At 32.9% G+C, this 26,546-nt stretch overlaps 2 protein-coding genes across 2 annotated transcripts; one reads left to right on the top strand and one right to left on the bottom strand.

Moving 5' to 3' along the window:
• Positions 1-66: 66 nt before the first annotated feature.
• On the top strand, positions 67-7,571 carry LOC116771634 (mitotic spindle assembly checkpoint protein MAD1). The gene is made up of 14 exons (XM_032663521.2): positions 67-538; positions 613-776; positions 926-1,114; positions 1,192-1,350; positions 2,223-2,417; positions 2,565-2,747; positions 3,363-3,536; positions 3,837-3,979; positions 4,435-4,601; positions 4,791-4,924; positions 5,328-5,405; positions 5,643-5,740; positions 6,046-6,144; positions 6,417-7,571. The coding sequence occupies exons 1-14, from the start codon at positions 397-399 to the stop codon at positions 6,625-6,627; spliced, it is 2,136 nt and encodes a 711-aa protein (XP_032519412.2). The 5' UTR covers positions 67-396; the 3' UTR covers positions 6,628-7,571.
• A 221-nt stretch (positions 7,572-7,792) lies between these two features.
• LOC116771816 (follistatin) lies at positions 7,793-26,024 on the bottom strand. Its single transcript, XM_032663791.2, has 6 exons — positions 25,609-26,024; positions 18,044-18,235; positions 15,483-15,692; positions 10,532-10,747; positions 9,934-10,155; positions 7,793-9,640 (listed from the first exon to the last, which is right to left on the bottom strand). Exons 1-6 carry the CDS (start codon positions 25,859-25,861, stop codon positions 9,567-9,569), a joined length of 1,167 nt encoding a protein of 388 aa, XP_032519682.1. The 5' UTR covers positions 25,862-26,024; the 3' UTR covers positions 7,793-9,566.
• Positions 26,025-26,546: the final 522 nt, after the last annotated feature.

Here is a 26,546-nt window from a genome sequence, read left to right as displayed (position 1 = left end):
ATTGATTGTTGAGTGTTGACATTTATTTGTTGACAAATTCAATTATAAAGGTTAAATATACGTTCGAGTATGAAGTACACTATGTCAAATTAATAAACGTATGTGTGTAGATGACTTTATGAATAAATTCTTCACAGATTATAAATGTCTCGTTACGCCTACATCGAAAATCGTTTCGATAAATCGACATGTAGTATTCGTTATTGGCTTAACAAGTAACAACTAACAACTGCAACTTCAGACCTAAGAATGTTAGGTGTGAAGTATGCACTGTTTTAACCGAGTAAAACTTTTCACTTTTGTATTTTGCTATTCATGCACGCTAGAAATATTTATATGTGTATTCTATTATGTTTAATGTTCTTTTAAAAGACAGTAGTAGTGTTTAAGTTAAATATGGCTAAAGAAGGAGACATGTCGCTGTTTAACGATGTGTTGGAACCGTTTAGGCGGGTTATAAACACCGACTTGCCAAAGGATAAGTTGTCGGCGTCTGCTAAATTAAATTTTTCTGATAGTAATCAATCTATCAAAGAAGGTAAACTTGTTTGTTAATTAAAATTACTTAAACTTAGATTTTTTGATAAATTCAACTCTCTATACCAAACTTAGGTTCTACAACTTTATTTTCGTCTACCAAGAGGAAATCTGGCTTAGAAAATCCAACTCCTGAAAAACGAATACGTACAGAATCAGGATCGAATTCTAATGGTCCACCTCCATCTCCATGGGAAGCTAAAAGACTGAAAATTGATTTGATAGCAGCCAAAGCACAGGTTGGGTTAAAATTCGCATTGTTAATATTTCACTTGAAATATATTTTTTTAATTCATACGTTCATAAAATACAAGTAATAAACATTTTTGCTAACTCCACACTTAATATTTCTAATAAAATTACAATCATAACCTCAATATAATTTTAGATAACCAAGCTAGAAGCTCGTGTTAACCATCAGCACACAATACGTAAGGAAATGCAAATACTGTTTGAGGAGGAGAAAGCCTCTTTGATAGAACAACACAAACACGATGAAAGGGCTCTGTCGGATATGGAAGATCGTCTCAAGTTGATTAGACGAAGGGAACTCGAAATTAAAGAAGAATATAACACGGTATATTATCTATATAAAAAGTATTTAGAGGTTAAAAAAGGATTTAATGTTAGCATATTAAATATTATGATTTACAGGCAACTAAAGAACACAAAGAGGCTAAGCTGAAATGGGAAAAAGATAGGAGTGATCTTCAAAAGCAGATAGCCGAGTTAAAAGACAAGTTGCTAGAATCCGATGTGAGCAGTAAGGATCAGTTGTCGGAGATGAAGAGAGATATGGATGAATTGTTACAGGTATTTGGCTGAATATTTATAGATAAAATAAATATTTACACCAGAATACATTATAAGTCCATAAATCTTTCCAATAAACATTTTCTCTTGATTGTTATTATTTTTAAAGCATTTAACGTATAAATAATTTATTATATTTGCATCTATAGCTCTTGTACACTTGAATTATTTGATGTCTATGGTTGCTTTTATTCCTATTTTTTTTTTTATCTAGTTTTATGTCTATTAAGTTACCTGTTTCTTATAAAACAATTGCTATGATTGTTTTAGAGCTATACTTTTTTAGTTGTCTGGAAGTGACAAACAATTTGTAAATATGAGATATTAGCACATTACTCTAGATTCTGGAGTAATAACTTCAATTGTATACAAAGTTGTACTTGCTTTCAGATATTTTCAGTTTATAACTAACAAGATTTGTTAATTTTCTTTGTTTGTCCATACAGTGTGTTAATATCCATACTATGTTTATAAAAAATATTTTTATTGAGTTGCTTAAGTTTGAAATATCATTTTATCTGAAAATACTAACATTTTCATTGTGTTGTGATAATCATCATGAACATTTCACTTGTCTTTCATTGTAATATTAATGCATATAGCCAAATTTAGTACATATAACCTGTGTATTACTGAATAATTTTTAACCGGGCTAATTAAGCCCACAGGTTTTAAGATGTAGTTCATATTCTTTGCAATATTATATTAATTAATTTGGTAAATGGTCTATGTATTACTGAAATATTTTTCTAACTGGGCCAATTTAGCCCGGTTGGCTCATTAAGATTAGCTTGATCAATTCAACAATGAAAACTGTCTGGTCTTATATTTATTGGACTTATAGAAGATAACTTTTAGTTAATTTTATCCAGGCTCTTGAAGGAGCACAACAGGAGGTTCAAATTCTGAAGAAGGAAGTGTCAAAACAAACGGCCAGGGCTGAACAATGTTCAACTCTCCGCTCCCAGTTAGAGAAACAGACATTTGAATTGCAACAAATTACTAACAAATTGAAAGAACTGGAGTACGAGAAAGACTCCTATAAGGATTGGCAGCAACAAGTTAAGGTACTTATTTTAGCTGTAGTACAAAGTGGATATGGGTTTAAATGCAATTTCACCTTCAGGATATGCCCGATAGTAGGATATATATATATTGTAAATTGTATATTGTAATATTATAAAATCTTTGATTTCAAATTATCTTGTCTTCAGACGGCCCAGAAACGTCTTACAAATATGGCAGAGTTGGAGAAGGAAGTAGGGAGATTACGAGCAGCTGAGCGATCACTCAGAGACTCAGTGAGTAACAAGTTACTGCTTGAAGAACAAGTCCATATACTGAACACCAAGGTGGAGACATTACAACCAGTCCAGCAGGAATTACATGACGCTAAGGTACTGTTACATTCAAATATGGAACACATAAATATATAAAAACTGATTTTTTATATATAGAACACTTAAATATATAAAAAATTGAAATTTCAAATATGGAACACTTAAATTAAAAAAAAAAAAAATATGTGAGGACCTTCCGCGCGGAAGAAGTGAAACTCGTAATGTGGAAATGAAAATTAGTTATGTGTGTATCAAAACAAACTAAAAAAGTAATTAATATTATAAATAAATTATTATAGAACAACAAGTACGTATTTCACCTAATTTCACGACGCTCAAACTGTTACTTCGCTGCATAACAATATTACTATAAGCATAAGTTTGGAATCTACCGACTCACTCTCTTTCTCTCTCGTTCTTTGTACATTTTTGCGTCTTTCTTTCTCGGTCCCTCAGCGTAACCGTAATTTGACTAAACAAATAACTCTCTTGTGATATATGAATATAGAATCTTAACATATTTATAACAAGAGAAAGACAATGAAATTTAAACTTAAGTAATACATATGTGATTTTGATTTTAATATAAACCAGTATTATAAATTGATGTTAGCACCTGATCACATAAAATATCTGTCAATTGCTTTAAAATTAGTATTATTATACACACAGGTTAAAATAGCATCACTGGAGTCTACTCTGGAAGAGTGGAAGAACGTTGCTCGCACACATGGCATAGAGAATGCCAGGTCGCTATCATCAGCTCTGGACTCTGCTCTCAGCAGTCAACTGACCGCTGTGGCTGGATGTTCACAAGCACAGTCACAATCTGCTCAGCTCAGTGAGGTATTTTACAAAAATAATTAAATCATTATATATCTATGGTATTACTTTTTTCCCATTTCTGTCTATACGTCTGCTTTTCCCATCTCAAGAAAAGCTTAACCGATTTTGATTTTACAACTTCACTGAGTTCAATGACATATTTCGGAATTAATATTGAGTAATTTAATTAATAAGAGTAATATTATATATATATCATGAGGACGAAATTGTTACCATGGCATTACTCATTATTCAAATTGTGACATGATAACTTAATCTCTCATATATATATATATATATACATTTATATATTAATTGCAGGAAATTGCTACAGTCAAGTTCGAACGCGATAAGGCGACTACGAAGCTGAACGACCTGCAAACAGTTCGTAAGAACCAGGAGAGTCTGATACACCGGCTGCAGAAACGACTTCTGCTGGTTACGAGAGAGAGAGACAGCTACAGGTGAATGATATGTCATTATATTGTTGTAAGAAATACTATAGGAGAGAATTAAATATTTTTTTATATAATTACTTTGTGTAGGAAGAGGGTGTTTTGCAATTATATTTTACACCAACTGTTACCCGCGACTCCGTCTGTAAAAGAATCCAAAAACAATGAAAAATCTTTTAAGTGCTTCGCCTCCAGCTCGGGCCTGGTAACACTTAATTTCTGTATCGGGATATAAAATAGCCTAAGTCCCGTCAAAATCGGTCCAGGGTTCTCAGAGATTAAACGGAACAAACAGACAAACCGACAATAATTGTAAAAATAATAATAATTTAGGTGCATGTACCGTATATATATTTGTATGCATGGAGTAAAAAAAATTGAATTGAATGTTACAAGCGGACACTCCCAATTTTATTTATATGTATAGATTAGTGTAATATGAAATATCTATTCGAACATCACAGACAACAGCTGGACTGTTACGAGAAGGAACTGACGGTGTCTATAAGCGGAGCGGGCGAGTCCGCGGGCGGGGCCGCACTGCTGGCGGCGAGGGTCGAACAGCTAGAGAAAGCGTTGCAATCCTACCGCGACCTGCTAGCGTTACACGACCACGATCCAAACGCTAAGGGTACAACACTGCATATTTAAATTTTTATCATACTCAACAAAATTCGGCTTTCATTTTTTGTTTGCTGCAGGCTATTTCCTTGTATTCAATGCTGTTTGTGTGCGATATTCCATTTCTTGTGTGTAAACCTGGTTTAGACTAACTATAGTCCAACCATAGATATTTTATTTTATTTTATTATTACTATAGCCCTGGAATTGGCTCGAGCTGAAACATCTAAGTACCGGGAGGAAGCGGAGGCCGCTAAACGGGAAGTCGCCAAGCTTAGAGCCCAAAGAGACCAACTGCAGATGCATTTTGAGAAACTTGCTGCGCCTACAAAAGTTAGTATCAACTGTCGACTAGGTATTTTTTTTTTGGCTCATATTAAAAATGCTATATAAAGCACAAAATAATCTAATGCTGTCCAGGAGAAAAATAGAATTTAGCCATCTGATTGCTTATTTTTAATTTGGTCTAATAAACTAGGTCCTATATGACGAAACATAAAATATAATACCTACAAAAGTGACTACAACTATTAACTACTACATTATTTTTTGTCGTCATTAAATATGCTATACAAATTATAATGAAGCCAAAAAAAAGTACAAAGTAGTCTAGTCCTGTCCAGGAGCTGAACGGAAGCTAACTATCTTATTGTCTATTGTTAGTAATATAAAGTAGTTCCTCTGTGACGAAACATAAAGTATAGTACTAGCGAATTATTTTCCTGTATTCTTTTAGATACTACACTTAGCTGACAACCCTGCAGCGGCCGCTCAGAAACAGATGCAACTTGAATTGGAGTCGGCGCAGGAAGAGGTAAATAGTTTCAGACATGACATTTACTGTATAAAATTCATTTTATAGAAGCACATTATATTGATTTATAAAAAATAATATATCAAAATTACGTTCGACATTTGCAAAGAAAATCCAAGAATTATAATGTTATTGTTTAAAGAGTTCTCTCATAAGCAGACAGTGTTTTAATTTTAATAATTATACGTAACAGTTAAATCATTTATTTTAACTTGATATAATAATAATCGCTTTAAGATAAAGAAGCTGAAGGCTGCACTTCGCGACGGAGGGTCCAGCGCTGGTGATGACGCGCTCCGAGCACAGCTTGAAAATAGTCGCATCAAGTTACAGAGGTATGCTCTACTAGTTTGTGGAGTATAAACATATCGTCTTAGAACATTTTTTTGGTACAACCAGAGTCGGGATTAGCATCTAAAGTTTCAATAGTTTAATTAAAAAATTATCTGATATAGAAAAAATTGACACTTTTGAGTTCACCTTAATGAATCAAACTTAATAAGTATGTCAATACTTACAATAATAGCTAACATAAGATCTAAATATAATTGACGAATATGATAAGTAAAAAATGTATAAATATTTAATTTACAATACAATTATCATATTTTTTTTTTATCATTTCTTTGCCCTTTTTTAGGATGAAAGAGGAATTTACATCTTCAGCCCAAGAGTATCGTGATGTGTGTTACATGCTGCTAGGCTACAAAATAGATAGAACTGGACATAAGAACTATAGGTGAGTTAATAGAGGTCTACATAAATGGTTGCAAATATCTATTTATAATACAGATTTAAATAAATCTTTTCATATATATGTATTGTCAGTTTTTTTGTTTGATTTGTTGCTGAATATCAGCAGTTTAAAGTCATATATTTAAAATTTAGAACAAACTAAAAAAAATTATTTTTTTTTGTGATACAAATTATATTAAGAACAATATTTTCCTTAAATACATATGATATCCGAAAATTTGGAAAATACAAACCACTATAATTATAATGTTACAGGATATCAAACATGTACGCTGAGTCCTCAGACGAGTATCTGACATTCACGCTGTCTGATGATGGCATTGAAATGGTACACACGGATTATTCAACAACATTGGGAGACTTGGTCGAGTTGCACTTGCATCAGAACAGATCGATACCCGTGTTCCTCAGTGCTCTGACCATGGAACTGTTCACCAGAATAACTATGCAGCAGACGCAATGCTAGACCAAGAATCGGTGGAGAGACAGACCTATTAGTGTTCAAGTCAGGACCTTTTAGAAAATTGTAAAATATTATGTATCTGTGTGTCACTTTACATAATCATTGTAAAGTGCTTGGTGTGGGTTACGTTGTATAAAATAGTTAAATGCTGTATGTATAATTGAGACTAACACTATTTTTATTAGAAACGGAATTTTTTGAATGTCCGAGGTATGTTGTGAGGATTTTTTTGCATCAATGTATGTTATATCAGTGATTAAAAGTAGCGTAGTTATCTCATTTGTATATAGTACATTTATTTCATGCTAGCAATTTTTGAACTTTAAACTGCTGGCTGAACAGATATCTTAAATGTGAAAAAAATAATTGTATTATTATAGAAAAACAGCATTGTTTGTGTCCGTAGCAATGAAGATGAGTACATTTTCTCCACAATTCTAAAGGCATTTTATATAAGTATTTTCAAAATTTTTATTGTGATATATGTTGAATTATTTTCAGTACTAGAATTATATTGCAATTCACTAATTAAATTTGCTTTTCAATCTGCCTCGGTTTGTTTTTCCGAAATGTATTTATTTCTTATGTAAATTTAAGGAACAAGGCTTTATTTTGTCTCACTTCCTTTTATTTCCTTCTTAAATAATCTAAGTTTATAGGTTTAATTTATTGATAAAAATACTTATTGCTGAAACTGACTATTTTTCAAAGGGTAGTCGTAGTCTATAGAATTTTCATAATTATCTTTAACTTCATTCCATAATATACATTACTCATTATCCTCAGTTCATTTATTTTTTGTAAATTTAAATAATAATGTCGCAATGAAAGTTAGGTTATCTACTAAGATATTTCCTATATGTAGGTATATTCATTATTTGTATGTCAGATAACAATATCAATAGTTAAGTGATATGAATAAAGTTTCAAAAAACGTTTTAATATTATTCAACAATTAAATGATTTTCCTTTTCATTTTCAGAGGGAATAAGTGAAAACAGCGAATATGTTACTGTTATTATAGAACGGTGTTCTGAAATGAGATGATCAAATTGAGGGCTGAAATATTCCAAAATATTTCTTGAAAAAACTTATTGATCAAAATTATATATACATGTGGATTAATTTAATTTTTGGGTAAAATAATGTAGGTTTAATAAAAAACGAATCAATGTAAAATATTTATGAAGAAACAAGTACAATATATTATACATCATCTCTAATGATTGAAGTTACTACAACAATACATAGCATATCGAACAGTTCAAAACTATGCTTACACCAGTTAAAGAATTAAAAGATTTTTTGACTGTGTTTTTTTTTTATTTCCTGCGTGCAATTGTTAGTAATTTGAATATTTTTTTGTGTGATGCCTTTTAAATATTTAAAAAAAAAAGTCAAAATATATTCTATGACAAGACAATCTATAAATATTAATAAGCAACTATAAAATATACAGTTTAAAAAAATAAAAAGTTTTAATATGATTTTTCTTAAATTAAATGATAGCTTTCTTTGTTTTTTTTTTTCTATAATTACCGTGAATTACATTAGACCTAATAATGTATTTATTAAATTTCTTAATTCAAAATATAACCAGAAAGATCTTTTGCAGTCAACATCCAATAATGTTTTTATTGGATTCAATAAAAATAAACCATACCAGTATCTTTGGACACTGTTACATCCGATAACTGGTTTTTGAGATCTTAAAATTTTAAATTGACACTGACACTAAATAAAATAATAACTAATTAGTAATAAGACTTATGTGGATTAATATACTACAATAATGAAACCGAATTGTAAACTATTTAAAGCTAAGCGGACGTCCAGAAACTGAATTGACAGTGACGCACATCACATAATAATTCGATGATTCACGAGAGACATCCCTACAAGATAATTCTTGGAAACATTTTGGAAATAATTTAAAGTAACAATAAATTACTTTCATCTAAATTCTAAAGTTACCTAATTTCATTGTATAATTGTCCGAAAATTAAAAAAAATATAATAATCCTAAATCCTTACATAGACATAATACTGAATTAAGTAAAACATTTAGTAAATTGTCTGTATTACATTTTGATGATCCTGTGACACATTTATATAAAAAATAAAACAAAACAAAACACGTTAACATAAATTTCACACAATTTTCAATAACATTATTGCACTAAAACTTTTATAACTTAATAATAAATATTGCATAAGCGTTAAAACCACATTAAGTGAAGTAAAATAACTAAAGTCTTACAGTATCTACTAAAAGTTAATAAATTTTAAAAACAAAATGTCAGTCCAATGAGTTCGTCCCGCGTCGCAGGATTCCACGAGACGGAGATAAGAATTCTCTATAGAAAGAAACTACTCAGTAACGTACCCAATATTGTGCTAACTACAGTTCTATTTATAACTTTTTACTAAATATTAAGTACAATTTGGTGCTCAATTTAATATTGTAAGGTGTTAATCAATAATTATTTATCTACAATAGTCGAAAAATGTGCATCTTGTTCGAGAATTTTCTAAACCTACAGTAAGTAATTGAACATTCGTAAAACTGGCTCATTTACTCCAACAACCTTATCCCTAGATTAAGTTCTTTAATCTGTTCCAATCGCTAGATATGTTAAAGGAATTAAGGGGAAGTCGTTTTCGTGGATTCAGTGTACCGTACTGGACGGTCCCCCATAACCCAGGATATGTTAGGTGACCGGAGAGAATTTTGATATTTTCTATTTCATCAACATAAGTACTTCGCAAAACTTTGATCGAGATCATTCTTTCAATGTCCTGATGTCCGACAAAGTTGTTTTCTTTCTTGGGACTTCATATTTTTGTCTAGTTGCAGTCGTCGTGTCCGCAAACCGCAGCCGGTCGGAAGTCTGTCCACCTTAACTCTCAGACGCATTGGACCCTGCAAATCCAGTCGACGACTACAGGACTCGCGAGGAGTCCACATCTTTGTGTTTCTCTTCCGTCACACTACCGTCCGTTATATTTTTGTTTCCTGCAAATCACAGCCGTCGTTAATATATAAGTGAAGACAAAATTGATCATCGTGATTGTCTGTGTGGATCGACTCCAGTTTTATTTTAAGGATTTGAAAGTTGAGTGATGAAAAATTATTCTTTTATAAAAATATTCGTTCTGAATAAGTTAGTTTTAAAAGTACTGATTTTTTTACAATTATCAAGACATAACCTCAATAAATAGCTGTTGATAACACTTTAAATATGTCTTCAACCGACATTTAGACTAAGATCATTATTACGAAAAATCTAAATTCATTTTTTAAATCACCCTTGCACGGGCCGGGATGCAGAGGATCGACGACAGTCCCGGCGTGACAAGCGGCCCGTTGGAGGCGACACCAGGACGAGTACGTCCTGCGGTCCGAGCCACAGAGCGGACGTCGGGCTCCGCCCCCGCAGGCCCCGCACGACACGCACCGGGCCCCCGACACGCCACCAGATACGCAGCGCTGACCCGAGCCGCAGCGAACAGAGGCACATGTCGCGTTCGCTGATACGTTACAACAACATATTGTTAATAGAATTAATACGACAAAGACCCACACAGCATGCGCTAATACTGATCTAGCGAGGAGTTATCCCATTTAAATATAGAACCCTAATAATGTTTGTATTGGTAATAAAGTGTTATTTTAAACCCGACATGTTCTAGGCGTAATTGGACGTTGGTATTTATCACGTCAATTAAATGGCGACATTAAGATCGCGGTTTATAGAGTAGTTAATTTAAATCAACGATATCCTTTTTTATCTTCACATTTCCTAAACACTTGCAGCTGTCGAAGCGATGAAAAGTTAAAGATGTCTATGGAAAATTTATCGGACAAAACTCAAAAAAATCAATTCATAATTTGATAAAAACCAACCTATACATGATCCTTTGTACGCGAGTGGCAGCGCTTTTCCACGTTCGCAGGCAGCGCGTCTCAAAGCACACGCGCCGGCGTACGTCCGACCGTCCACAGCGCAGACGGGCGTGCCCGCTACACTACAAGCTCCACACCGCACGCAATGTGCTCCCAGCTCGGCGTCTAAAACGCAGCGTTTATCTCCTCCACAGCGAACGCCGTCACAGCTGCCGACTGTGTTTAAGACGAAATTAATATGTTTAACCTGGCTTCCATTAGATAACTTCTAGATTCGGAATACCACCAACATCATGAAATATAATATTATTAACAGACATCATTATAACTCATTTTAATACAGCCAACTGTAATGTTCTTCATCAGCGTATCGTATTTCGGTATGTAGTGTGCCGATAGTCTGTGTTGTCTAGACAGCGATCAAGTGCAGCCAATTTAGTGTTTAGGTTATTTAAAATTCATCACATTTAATTAAAACATTAAAAGAAATCTTAACGTATAAATGACGGTACATATATTGTTATGATAAAACCTTTGTATTTATATTAAGTTGAACTTATTTTGCGGCAATAAAAGGAAGGTTCCTATTTATATAAAACACATGAAATGACAAGATGTAAAATACAAACGTCTTGCCAAAATATTATGTTATCTATAATAAAGACAAGGTTATATTCAACAAAGTATTTTAGTCTGTGCACAAGAATGTGTTGCGCTTGCGGCGAGCCTATCCGCTCGTAAAATACTATGAAGTGGTCGCATAGCCGAAGTCCACATTATTCGGGCTATGGTATTTTGATGTTTATATTTTCGAAATAAATTTCTCAGAAATCTTGTCATTTTGGTGGTATATAAATGTACTCTGAATAATGTTATTTGAATATTTTTTGCTAATGCTACAACGAAAGGTTGAACGTATAATATTTTTAATCTGATTAAATATTAAAAAGCCAAGAAGGATATTGAAATATGGATATATCTTTAGAGTCCATTACATTGACGTTATCGCGAAGGATTATTATTCATAATGTGGAATGAGGACGACTGTCTGACTCGGCGCGGGGCAGTTCGCAATTATGGCACTTATAGATTGTCTCCGAAGGAAAGTAATGGGTCAATCTAAGAAACAATGCGGATACCCGTGTTACTATTACTAGGGGAAAATTACTTATATGGTGACATCCGTGACATTTTTTTAGTTTGACAACTCCTCAAAACAATGTCGATGGCGTCACAATACTCGGTACAGCTACGTGTAAAACTTTTAATTCATCGCATAGGACGCTAAATAAATACAAGTTTCCTTTTCATAGAATGAAATTTTCAAGAGCGCTTTTTGTTCGGAGGCCTGCGGGCGCATTAACAAACTGTGAGAGTTTCTTTTTTTTACATCTATTGAATTACGCTAGCTGTGTGCGTAACGAAGGAAGCGGTCGACTCCGACGCTGCCGGTTCTCATAATTGCACCTATTCTACACTCGGATGACATCCTGCACTACGCCATTGCTATACGCTCTAACCACATGTTTTCGAATGCGTTTCCCATTAAAACTGTCAAGTAACATGTCCGTTGTAGACTGCACCTAAAATAGTTTTTATTGGAATTGGATGATGGTAATTATTGCATACTGAGAACTAACCAGGAAATACACCGAGTTTCATACGTTTCTAATGTTTGTGTCGGCACGTTAAACTGTTTTACTCGGTATTTCTAATGCTTAAAAACTATATGCAGCTGAATTGCCCATGATTAAAATAAACGCCAACCTACACCGCATTCTTATGTGTTATTTATCGCTAAATTGAGAATTCGTGTACGTTCGATATACTACGTCGATGCTATAAAAACTCCAACGTGATTTTTTAAATTTGATAATAATATATTATAGACGCTACAATAAATGAGTGCATGTCTTGCAACAAGGTTTTGTTATTCGCTTCCCACGTGCGACTTTTGTTCGTCTATCTCCCACGGTACCTTCCATTCTGTTCTCATACTCACTTTGAATATTGAACCAGATTGCATCAAATTAAGTTATATAGAATACACAAAACTCTACAAATTTCTTTGAATTAATATAGATATATTTTTATTCTGTTTTTATTATGTTAGAGCTACAGCATTTTATGTGAATTAATAAAAAAATATATAAATAAAATATATTATGTTAATTATATCCATATATTAATATTTATGTCTTTTATATATAGTTATCATGTTTTATGTTAATTTCAGACATAAAATAAAAAAAAAAATTAAATTATTTTTATTATAGTATAAAAAAATAAACGATAGTAGTGTAAGATTATGTTGATGGACTGTGAAAATAGAGTTATGAAAATTGTCAGGTGAGGTTTTATAAAAAGTATTTTTTCATTGACTTAAAGAGATTGAGCTAATTTACTGTTCATTATTCCGATGATTATTAATATCGATTAATATTGGTGTATTTAAATTCGATGTTTTCTCTTTAGTTGGTCTTATTATAATTTTGTTACAATTCAATAAAGGAATAAGTCATAGAAATAAAATTTCTTCTTGACATAATATATTACGCATCGTCAAAAGGTGTTCATCTCTTCGTTATTAATCAGGTAGTGAGTTTGGATTCCGGAGAATAGGAGTTATGTTTTTGTTTTTTAACGTCCAATATTGTATAAAAAGTATATTTAAATTTATTTAATAAGGGATAAATATATGAAATAATTCACAAAAGTGCAAGGTTTGAAAGCTTTGAATTATTAGCGCAGTGAGACCATGCTTTCAATTGCTTTCTCCAGACAGTTGTGAACTACTGTAATTAATTCTCTGGCCCAATAATATACTACACTCACTACAGAATAGTGTTTCGCATGTTTACACGGTCGTAGTGATGTGTAAGCATTGCATTGGAACTTATCTCACAAACGTATATATAAAACCTGTCTTTAATGATCACGTGCTTCTGAGTTAGTGATCGAGATAACAGCCAGTGGCCGGGCGCCAGAAGACTCATTCAGATGCACGCACTCGCAGGAACATACATATCATGAATAGATATGAACTATTATTGACTTATATTTAAAGCGTTTACCGAAGCTATTTACAAGATACTGAAGGTGTGGCTGGTCTCCGGGACAAGGATTAATACATTTAATGCAACGAACAAAACGCTTGGTTCCTGAGACCGTAATTATAGCCAATGATAGTGCGCCCGGAGCCTAACTTTGATTGGTTGTTTCCAATAAGCCCTTTTAAAGATCATTACTAGAAAATGCAAGGTTATTGGTAAATGTCAATAAAACGTATCACCCGAGGGGTTACCGAGTGAAACAAATTTCCTTTAATTTATATTTTACAATAATGATACGGTGAATTTAATTCATAGTTATAAGTCGTGCCGTCACCGTGCGTTGTGTTCACACACTCTTAGTATGAGTTTTGATACTTAACAAAAATAAACATTTTTTATTATAAATAGGCATGGTTCCATCGATGTTTACAAACCCACCAATCTAAATAAGGTTTGTTATGAATGAAAATCCTTTTAAATTGTAAAAACGCGATTGAAGGAACAAAATCGTAATGCAAAAAAAATATATAATTTCTCTTCTACTACATTTAATATTCCAAATTTTTTTCAATTTTAAAAATTATTGTTTAAAATTTTTCCTTAATAGTTGCAGGTTAAAAAGTTGATTACTTTTGTTATATTAATAGATGCATTAGAATTTACAAGTTTAGACGCTAAAAAAATATAAAGGGTTCTTTATCGTATGCACTTGCCCATGTGAGTCAAAGTGTAATCAACTACAGACGCGATAAGCGCGTCAGGTTAGCGGTTAACTTTGAACGGGTCAACAAAGAAATTACGACTACACAGGACTTGCACGCTGTTTTCAAATCTATTTTCTAGAAGCTTTTCGTTCGTGGAGTTGTCTTTACTAAATTATTATACGTACTATGTTATTATTATCTGTACACGACGGGCTCTTCCAATATTGACGGAAGCCCACACTGATATTACTTATTTATTATCAGTCCACGATGTCGCTGCTAGGATCTCGCGGTATCTCGTTATAACAAACTTTTATTACAATGAACGGAACCAAAATAATTTGCGACGCTCGTAAATTGATTCAATTATTTAGCTTGCTTCATATTTATAGCTGGACGGATTGAATTTATTGGACGTTAAGATAAGCTACTGCTAAAGTGGGTTTCAGTGAAAGCCCTAACGACTGCTTTTTGAGGCCACGTGGACGTCTGGAAACGTCGTTGTTTGAAATGGTATTGAAAATATGTGTTTATTTATAACGGTTAAATTGAAATATCTTATGATTTATAAAAATAAGCGTTGGCTTAATCCTAATTCTGTTTGCTGGAAGGTAAACTACATACCATTATATACATATATGGATGGATTCCTTTCTACGATCATATTTTTAATGAATTTAATTTTAAGAACAGTTCAAACAAAAGTTTCCCTCCAAAATGGAAAATGGTTATATTTTGAAAAAAAAAAGTAGAATTTATGTGACACTTGTTTAATTTTCTAATATTTTACTATAATCTGTGTATGATATGAATGTTTTGGTTACTCAGGGCTTCAAACGTCAATGTAGGTTAATGAATCGTTTTAACAGAACGAAATTAACGTATCTTATACTTGTTTGTATCAGGTGTTGCTTTATCGAAAAGTGCACTATTCAGTTTGTAGCGGTTACTTCTAAAAAGTAAATAACAGCTATTGGTAGTGGACATTGAGTTTCTCAACTGACTATAAAATGTTGCTTTTTACTTTTAAAATAACATATTTCTTTTTGTTGGTAGTGGTTAATATTTTTAAAAATTTAGTTAACAGTTCGCAAGTAATTGTTTCGTAGTTACTATATTATAAAGTGATGGGTTACATTAATCAATAAGGCAGTACTGTTAGTGTCAACTGTCAAATGCTTATAAAATGGTCACCTCTGCATGGTCCTGGGTAATCGAGGGTCAGATGTTTAGCGGGGCGGCGGCAGGCTCGTCGTCTTAGTCTACACAGCGAGCGATACGTGCGACCGTCGCTGCCACATACGGGTCCCGCTCGTCGACAGCTTGCCGCACACACGCATCGGGCACGACCGCCTCGCACGACACAGCGACGGCCAGCGCCACAAGATACACCCGCACACGATTCTAATACAATTACATATTATTAAGAATAAGGGATTATTAGAAACATTAGGGTGGGGGTGAAAAATAGTTGCCGGTAGTTGAAAGAGTGTCAAGAGCCATTTTTATATTTTATCCTGTATTAAGACAACACTGCTCGGGAGCTATATGGTTAATGTTCTTCTTTATTGATAAATTTATTAAAATAACTTACACGTCATCAAGTGTACAATTCTCAATTTAGGTTTTTTTTTTTTAATCTGATGATAATGAAGTTTGTAATCTGTAATTCCTGAAGAAACTATTCCAGTTTAATTACTATTGTCAAGTTTTGTTAGGTATAAAAAAATTGAACAATGAGTTGGATGATTTTCCTTCGTATTCCAAGTCGGAAATATAAAGTTTGACCGAATGAATACCTTTTGATATTAACAACTGAGGTTTGCGGCTCTGCCCGCATATTAATACCTTGAGTAACTTTAAATTTTATCTATTGCTATAGATAGTTCTGTCAGAAAATAATCATAGATTAAGTAATGATTAGCTATTATTTCACCAACATTATGTTTCGATCGTAAAGATATATTTTTTGGCTGAACGTATTATATGGGATCGTTGTATTGTATGGAATTTGTGACAGAATAGTAAGTATAGGCTTTTTAAAGTGATGATCGCTAAAGAATGCCGTACGAGTGTTTCGGCTTAGTTTTTTACGACCAACGTTCCTATTTGGCGCTACAAAAACTTGTTGGTATGAGCGTTAAATATTTTTTGTCATTTTAATATCTTGTTTTAAATAAGTAACGTATTTGTTATATTTTAAAACGTAACTTTCTGATCGCGCACTTTTTGTTAGCACTATATGAAATTAGTAGGGATATATTAAATTTAAAAAAAAATCTAATAAAAGAGGAGAAGTATAAACAAAATAATTATATATTACTAAAACCATTCAGAATAGACGAGTGATGTTTATATGTTGAGAAATTTATTAATATTTAATAACAACGGATAAACGATTTTGCTGATAATCGTTCCTATATAACTCGTGATAAATGTATTCTTGTCATAACTAAACGGCTTTTTATGATTAATATCGTTTTATCTTAGTTTTTTGATATCTCATTATAATTTTATGAATCTTTTTTAAGAAACTTTAAATTTCTAGATTAATAAATTGAATATCCAAGTATTGTGTTTGTGATGAGTCAACATTACGAATGTAGGTTAATAGTTGTGAGGTACATTAAATGATAATATATCTATTGGAACGATTACTCAATTAAATCTACAGTAAACAAGATTGCACGTCTTTTGGTTATTTTGGAAAAGTATTGCGAGTCGTCCAATTAATAGCTTATCAAATATGTTATATTAAAATCTAAAGAAAGAATAAAATAAATTTAAAATTTTTATTATCTTGCGTTTTTGAGGAAAGAGATATATATATTTTGTTGCTAAATTTTTATTGACATTTAAAAACATCGTCATTATTCTCCTCCCAATGAGTTTGTATATAATTCTCGACCGCCGAGCTAAATACATCGTCTCACCAATTTATCTCAGCGTAAAGCGGTTAATGGTAATAACATCAGATATAAATAGAACACTAAAACTAGCGCTGAACGGATGTCTTAGTATTTAAACCCGTTACGTTTCATGACATCGTTATAATATTTCGTTATGTAATACATCATTCGTTAATTGAATACGACGGATCCCGAAGATCGGATGTCTCTGATGATAAGGAAACGTTAATGGTGATGTATCGATACAATACAATGCTCCCGTCCTCAAAGTTAATATAAGAAAATTCGGATTATATGACACCATTTTGTATGTTTTTTTTTTATCATCATGATACCTGCAATAGTTTCTTATATACAGCCACCAGCAAGTAAACTTGCCGTCAGAATGAGTCCATACAATATATTAGCGTAATAAACTGTCAAAACATATTATTAATAGGTATATAAATGTCATACGAAAATGGAGGTATTGTCAGCATAAGAAAATGTGTTATACCTGAGTGTAGATTTTTGTCAGCACTTACATATTTTATTTATTTTAGGAGAAATTATATATTTAAGGACTGTCCAATGTATGGACTACTTTAAATGACGATCACCACGAAATAAGTATTATGAGAATTAGCTGAGCCAGAAACGAACATCTAATGGGATGTGTCAAAAATTCTGTCTAATTCTTCCTTCATAAAAATCCTATAGTTTAGGGCTTACATTTTTCTTAATAATAAGGACTATAGTCTCAACACTTTTGATCGAATAAATCAGCTCTCACAAGCGTGTAGTAAATTATCGTCACTGATCTCCCAGCTGGTATGGAGCTTACAAAAAAATTATCTCGATACTCACCAGCGCATGCAGTACACGGGACACCGCCGGATAGCGCTTTGTAGAAGAAAATCTCCCCACTGTCTAAATCTCTGGGGCTCCAGGCTGCGGGGACGCGAGCTCCGCTCGCACAGCACTCGGCGCGTCCAACGCGCAGCGCTGCAACAGAGCTGCAGCGACCACCGCGCTCCATGCCCGACCAGCATATACCGGCTGGTGAAAACAATAGGAATTAATACACAGACACATACATACAGCTCAAACTTTATAATATAACATTAAATATGCGAAATTTCTGACTCCAATAATTAATATTACAATGATTGCTTACAGTAAACCACTTTAATGGACAAAGATTTCTACCATACTGATGTAATAGTTATCGCAGAAAGAATATGAAGAAACTAGAAGTAGAAATAACTCTATTAAATAACAAAACGATGATCATTATCGATCCATAAAAAATATATCTTGGGCTAAACATTTTATATTATATCAGGAGATATCCAGATCTCCTTTTTTCGTTTATAATGAAGTTTTTATATTTAAATAACATTCAAAAATGCGTTAAATTTATAATTGTCAATAAATAGAGAATATATTCTTATATATCCATTATATTTCACTTAGTAATATTATACTAAATATATTGTAATATAAAAAATACTATACAGGAATATTTGTTCATTTCGTTCTAATAAATAATTTTTTGATAATAGTTTCTTATAGATAACTTTTTTTATAAGTTATTCCATCGTTTCTATTATGTCTAATGTGTTTAAACACTTTTTACCTAATTCGTTCGATTAAACAGGGAATTGTGTTAAAATATCTTATTTTGTATGACATATAACTATTATTTTGTAATAAACATGTTTAAATATTACACAGATTTGATATTTTTATAGTGATACTTATATTTTTGTCTGTCTATCGCATTATACATCGAATCGTAAATTAAAACTAAAATTATATTTTTATATTTAAATATTTTGTTTATAATAGTATTCATCACTATCACAAATACATAATTTTGATAATCTAAAACGGAATTTTTCGAAAATTGTCAGTTACAAAGTCTACGTAAAAAAAAAGTTTCTAGCGCATTTTGTTTGTAAGGTCAATTAAGGTTTACGACAGTAGCGAGTGCATTCTATAAACGTGCACTATTACGTAAACTGCAAACGTTACGTGCATGACTAAATGGTGTTAAATTTACATTGGCTGGAAACACGCTACCACTATCATTTGTCTTGGCAGAATAAATTAAACAGAATATTGTTAAAACATATGACTCAAGGAAAATATAGTAAAAAAATAAATAAATAGCAAAATATAACTTCTGGAACATAATGTACAACAAAATTCATAGACAAAACTAGATACAATATGCAATAAACAATGAATAGCCAATATATAAAATACAACCATCGTAATATGAAACCGGGAGAGACCATAGACAATAAAAAGTAAAATGTACAGCCAATGTTAAGGAACATAAAGCAGATGTTTCTCGTTGAATTCCAGCGATGAGTCACACCGCGCTAGACGACGCGCAGACACTATTTTTCAAAGCCCGGCCGATTTGCCTTTTAAGACGTGTTAATTTTACAACCGTCATTAGTTTATAAAAGACTTTTAGCGTAAGCTTTAGCTGAGGTTGCATTGAATTCTGTAGAAACGTTCACATGCATGAGAACATGGAATATCAAGTACAAAATATTTAATGTTGTCATTGTATTTGTATTATTGACACTGATTTAAAAGAATCTGAGTTCAAATTTGAAAAGGTATGTAGAATAAACAATAAATAAAATGGAAACCTGCAGTTCCAATTTGAATATTCGTAATTAGAAGGAATATTAAAAAAGTTATTTAAAAGTGAATGTTTTTTTTTTTAAAGTTAAAATCGTATAATCAAAAACTTTCCACATCTCGCTGTCCGTCGCGGGCTGGTTTCAACCGTGTGTCAGTCTTGTAAAAATGCGCTTTAAAATTATAAAGCGCGGGTTTCTGTATAAAGTGCCTGTCGTATTGGTGGCCAGCGGTAAAAATGCAAATTAAATTGAATAATGTTTTCGGTTACGACGTAAACGGCCGTTGACTCTAAGATTGTATTCTTGTGTGATCAGAATTTAATCCAGCTAGCGATAATATATAACTCAGTAAATAAATCCCCTATGAATTTTATAATAATATGCTTTTATTGTTCAAATCGGTTTTTCAATTGAGGTAACTTACAAAAAAAAAAAAAAACAAAAATGTGCTAATGGTAATAAATAATAGTAAGTATAAATAAAAACCTGTGCGTCTAGCGGCTTCGTCCATTTTGGCGCCACATTTTAGATGCCAAAGCGGATCTCGAACCCACAAGCTATGCTTTTTTTTGTTGCAAAACTATTTTAATTTAAACTACGCTCGCCTACTAGTTTTTCATCACATTCCTGATTTATTCCGAAATCAAATTGTTGGAGTTTAATTAACGTTCTGTTAAAAAATTTGACAGTTAAAAAGTATGGAAATTTTTTTTGTTAGTGATTAAAAATCAAATACCATTTTCAATGATTTTCCTATATGCTTATTTTTTAAATATTCGAATTTAATAAAAATTTTTTTATAACTAAGCGAAATGGATTAGTGAAGAAATTGGAAGCGATGGCAGAAAATAAACAACGCGTCATTGAAGATTCGAAAACGCAAATAGAAGCGGTTCATTTGTCAAGCGATATTTGTAACGCTGAAGCTGGAAATAGATATCTATAACCGGATAATTATATACACTTTTTATGATTCCACACTATTAAGATAATGTATTATTCGCTTCTGGTGTTTTAATGTATTTTTGGTATCGTAAGAATGCATTATGAATTTATGAATCACCTGCGTCTTAACAAAACTCAAAATCATAAGACGGACGTGTAGCAGGATTTGGTAATTGTAAAAAATACATATATTAACCAGAAACATTACTCAGCTGAATACAAAATATAGCTTGTATTAAATTTATTTTATTTTTTTATGGCAACTTTATATTTTAATGTCACAGACTTGTGAAATATTTGATGGTTTGTTATAAAGGGATAATGAAATGCAATTATTGTCTTAAAACCGTCCCTAATTTACAATTGTAATCGTCTGGCAGCCTCCGAGCGACCTAGTTTTCTGTTCTGGGGCGACGAAGGACATTTAAACAGGTGTCTGGAGCAAGTATTTTGCATAATATTCTAACTAGACGTCTAGCCGTTTGATTACTGAAATAAATCCTTCTGTTATCTTTTTGAATTGCGCGCCGTATAATAATTACATTAAAATATGTTAAAATTTTGTATCGTTCTTAAATTTTGGTTATTATTAGATTAATGCTGATTATCTAATGATGGCTGACTGATCTAATAATGTTCGTTTCTTGATAATTAACAATGATCCTAAGTGAATTCGAAGGCGGCATCCTCTCATTAACAATACGTTCAAAATTTCAATAGAAGCGTATAAATATCTGTTCGTATGCCAAAAAATTCTTTAGAACTAGCGGATGTAATAAATCAAAATATGCATACGAGACGTGCCTTTTAACGTTTTTGACAGACCATTTCTTAAACGTGTCAGAGTTATGTGGGTGACAGTCGGTTTAGTTTCGTTTGACATTGTTCGATCGGTTAATTTTATGATATAAGAATTGCATAAATTTATTTATATTATATGAATTTTAATTATAATAATGTTTTTTATTAGTTTCCAAACACACTATTTATATAAAAGACGTTTTCTTACAAAACACATTAGTATGATTCCGTTATATTTAACGCACAGACGTGTTTTTGCACATGCTAGTGACGTCGATGTCCCGCAACTCGTAGTTTAAGGGATGTGCTTACGATTATCGATAATAAGCTATAATGAAGATGTAAATTCGAGTTATTATATAATGAAGGGGTATCAAAATTCAAGGAAATTTCTTATGTCTGGACGGGCCGTACATAAATCTCGCAAGGCGATTGAATGTAGACGTGTAAGCGTGCCCGCGCGCATAATTCAAAGGGGGCGATCACCAGGAATTGGCATGCAGACGGCCGAGTTCATTCCAAAGCAATAAACCCGTTAGTAGCGACATAATATGCATACTATACAACCACCATTGTTGTCGTTTTGAAACATACAAATATACATCAATATATAAACGATTTTATTAAGTTATATCGTTAATATAAATACCTTATCGATATTCGTGGATTAGGGGCGGGACCAGCCCGCAGGTATCGGACATGCGGTTCCTTGAGCAGCACACTGTCTCAACAGGACCGGCTTGCATTTATTTACACATGCAAATGTATTTCGCTACAACCAGCTTACTTAGACGGAACAGCTGCCAAACAAACCACTAGATTATTATTAACCAGCCTGATAAGTCCCGGATACGATTATTAAGATACGGATAATAACCGGATACGATTGCAGAGATACGGATTAGTCCCGGATACGATTATTTAGTTCGTGATTGTATTATGGATACTAAAACTTGGTATGAATCGGACTCGGTGTCATTGTGAATATAAATACGAGTCTTGGTCTCATCTGAACAGAATGCATCATCAAAAGTTGATTTATATTTTATAAAATCAACGTGTTCCTCTCCAAAGAGTTTCTTTTTTATTTTTGTGAAAACGTTGTAATTTTAAGTTGTAATCGTCGTTATTATGTGCAACCTAATGATCGCACGAGTCACTATGCGTCTCGTTTGCTAGTTTTTTACTCGTTTCTCTCGTTGGTGATTATTTTCCATTGAGGTTCCTCGTACTCGTAATAATATATATTGGTATATATTAATGTGTTTTTAAGTACACGCTTTATAGCCGTTCAGCTAGGATTACGTTGCATGGCGGGTAGTTCTGTACTATTGGTTGCAAATAATGATACAGTGACGATTCTTAGCCACATCTATCTGGTTCCTCTGTTTAGGCAAACACAGGTTGTACATTGAAAGGTTTATCACAATATTATGTTATCACAGTATTTTTTAAGTAATAATAAATATAAATTAATAATATATATTTTTTGTTTTTATAAAAAAAACATCCTGTATATTGTATTTTTTTTTTATTTTAGTTATTACAAATAGTTAAAAAAAATCGATATTATTATTTATAGTGATTTTCTCGTGATTATGTCAATAATGAAAGTTTAAAACCCCGACATCTGGTTTGTCCTTACAGTCTATCTTGCTGTTGAATTATTTAAATAGATACGGTGTTTAGTAATTGGTCGGATTAGATCGGCCTTTTAAGTATTTAGACAAGTTTTGCAAATTGTGAATTGAAGAAAATGTGTAAATTCTGATAATTTACTATTATATATAATAATATTTAAGATTTACGAGTGAATTCATTTTAATTAAACTAAGTTTTTCGGATACTACACTTTTTTTTATTATTTTGTATCTACATAATCACGATTTCGGTTCCTTTACAGCATCTGTGATCACGGGCATACGAGATGAAAGACAGTCTCGTATTCCAAAAATCTCAGTTTCATTTGCTAATAATCTTATAGATTTTTATTATCTGTCATTAGTTGTATAAAAATTGTAAGAGTTCATAGTGATGTAACTTTTATATCAAAGTAAAATGTCCATATAATTTGAACGATTGTTTCTTTAATTTTTCCAAATGTGCGAAAGGAGCCGATGGAAAACCGTAGTATTAATGAACGATTTAATATTATTAATTCAATTAATAATTTATAAATTCAATAGCGTGATATAAGTTCAGGTTTATAATTTTATTTAAGTAATAATTTCAAATCTTACAAAATACTGGTCTTATTTATTTCTTTCTATGTATTGTAAATACGCTTGCAGTTAACAGTATATTCGGCAGTATACCGAATAGCCGAATATATACTGCAGGATTTTTGATAAAAAACTTGTAAAGACGTGATTGTTTTCATTTGTAAAATACTTCCTAAAAATGAAGTAATATTAGTCCGTCTGCACCGTAATGGTCCCCTACAAAATTTACATTATGAAAATAATTTAATTGCATAGAAAAGTTATAATTTTTTTTAATATAAATGATGATTACGTACCTGTTTTATGTACCAATGACTACTTATATGATTATAAGAAAAATTAAATATAAATATATACGTAATGAATCTTTTTTTTTTTATTTTACCAATTATTTCTCTATAACAAAATATATTACTTACGTATTCGGTATTCGGCCGAATATAAAAAAAGCTGCCGATTAGGCCGAATACCGAATAGTAACCGAATATTCGTTGCAAGCCTAATTATATTACTATAATTTATTAGCAAAACCTCTTCAGATTAGGATCGCGTATATTTTATTTGAATCATAATTAGGCTTGTTTTGTTTACTTTAAACACTTTTATTAGAATATAAAAAAATATTTATTATTTACGTATATGAGAACAATTTTTATGACAGATTTTTTATATAATGTTTAAAACAAATATCGATAAAAATGACACTTCTCTCGATGAAATTGAACGTAGATAATAAAGGCAAGTGTCGTATAGTAAATTTATTTATTTTCTGTGCTTTACCATCTCATACTGAGGAAATTATTGAAATAACGAAATGAACTCACTGAACCTGGATCCAAAAGACAATGGATTATAATTGTCAATGCAATAATAACTATTATAATGTATTAATGTCACTTGAAACGTTATACAGATAATAAATATATACCTATATATTTATTTGCCTCCTATATAACCTTTTTACATTTTATATATAAAATATTGTAAAGAATTTTAACAATATTATTTATGTAAGGGTTTAGGATAGTTTAATTATATTTATTAAGAAATATATTATATACTTAAGTAGTTTCGATGGGATTTTAATTAAAATTTTGCTAGATTAATGTTCTAGAAGATTATTAAGGAAAATTTTAAAAATATATATATTGAGTTTAGATAATACAAAGTAGTGAGTGGCAACGTCATGTGTTCTATGTTAATGAAATTCATACAGAGACTCGGTTAGTGACATATCTATTGTAACTATGCAACAACACGCCTGCCGTTTCCGGCTTCAAAACAAAATAAAATAGTCGCACATTTTGGACACGTGTTTAAAGATACTCGGAAACAATTAGACGCTCCGAACGTAGTTAACGAAACTCTTTAACCGATACGGGTTTTAATTAAATTTTTCTTTTACAACGAAGTGCGGCTTGGAGCGGACTGATAACAACGAAGACAGATCCTCGCTCACGTTAACATCAGCAAGTTTAAATTAACGGTATATTTACAATGTTTGTTCGAAATGTTATAATATTATATATATAAAAGTCACTTACTATGTAGGCAGTTAAACGAATAGTTAACGTTAATCAATCGTAGGCATTTAAAGGAGTTCTCAAAGCGTCCGTGCCAGCCACACTCGAATGTAGGCACGGGAGCCGCAGTACCGGTCCGGCGACTCGAAGGAATCGTCACATTCGTTTTCGAATGATGAATTTTAATTAATTATAATCATCGAGAGCTCCCGTTGCCGATAACTCACGGAGAGCTTCCTCGCCCACACTAGCACGCTCGTAAATGAAACTGGTCTCACCTGCGGCCGGTCGAACGAGCACGAGCGGCAGCACGAGCAGCGGCAACAGCGGCAGCCGCATGCTCCCGCTATGGTCGCATGCCGGCGCGTGCGGCTCGCTGCGCTCCTCGCCCGCCGGAGCGGCACTGCGCTGACGAGCGGCACCGGCGGCCCGGCGCGCGCGCCCCGAGCGCCGACGCCGCGTGTGCCGAGCCGGCACGTGCGCGCCACGCGTGCCGCCGGCTGCACCCGCCTCAGACACAACGCGACGCATCCGACGCTCCTCCTATCATCGGTGTGGCTCTGGCGGAGTGTCGACGCGGACTGACTGACTGCGGCGAGCGCGCGGCCAGGACGCCGGCCGGCGGACGGCGGGCGCCCAGAGTCGACGACCCACCGGCCCGCGGCCTTCCGCCTGCTGCACTCCGCGCGCTGCACTCCGCGCGCTGCACTCTCCACACTGCAAGCTGCACGCTGCACCCTGCACCGCCACACACACACGACCGAGCGCACACCTAAACGTTAACATTTTATGCCGTTTGATAGAAACGAATCGACGTCTATTGAATAATAATCTGAGCGCGATCACGCCTCGATAACAAACTGCCCGCTCCTAGATAAGTAAATATCTATATCGGAGGCTAGATCACTGAACTTAACGTTAGTTAAGCGTTGAAGTCTTTTCAAGGGCGCTTATTAGACGGCACAGATAAAAAATTACCGTATCTCATATAAAAAGCAGTTGGCAACAGCGTATTTTTTTTTTCATTCAGCTCTGACTTTGTGACTTAATAAAGTTACCAGTTCTCTGTTAACTCGACGCTGTTCGTTATCGGAAGATCATAAAAATATACAAATATAAATATTTGTCGCAATAAAAACTACTATGGGAATTTCGTCGTTTGACAATTAATAATTTAAGATAAGAACAGAGGCTAGGAGCTATTATTATAATAATT

Source organism: Danaus plexippus (genome assembly GCF_018135715.1).
Source record: "Danaus plexippus chromosome 16 unlocalized genomic scaffold, MEX_DaPlex mxdp_23, whole genome shotgun sequence".
Lineage (NCBI taxonomy): Eukaryota > Metazoa > Arthropoda > Insecta > Lepidoptera > Nymphalidae > Danaus > Danaus plexippus.
This window is presented reverse-complemented; position numbering and strand designations above follow the sequence as displayed.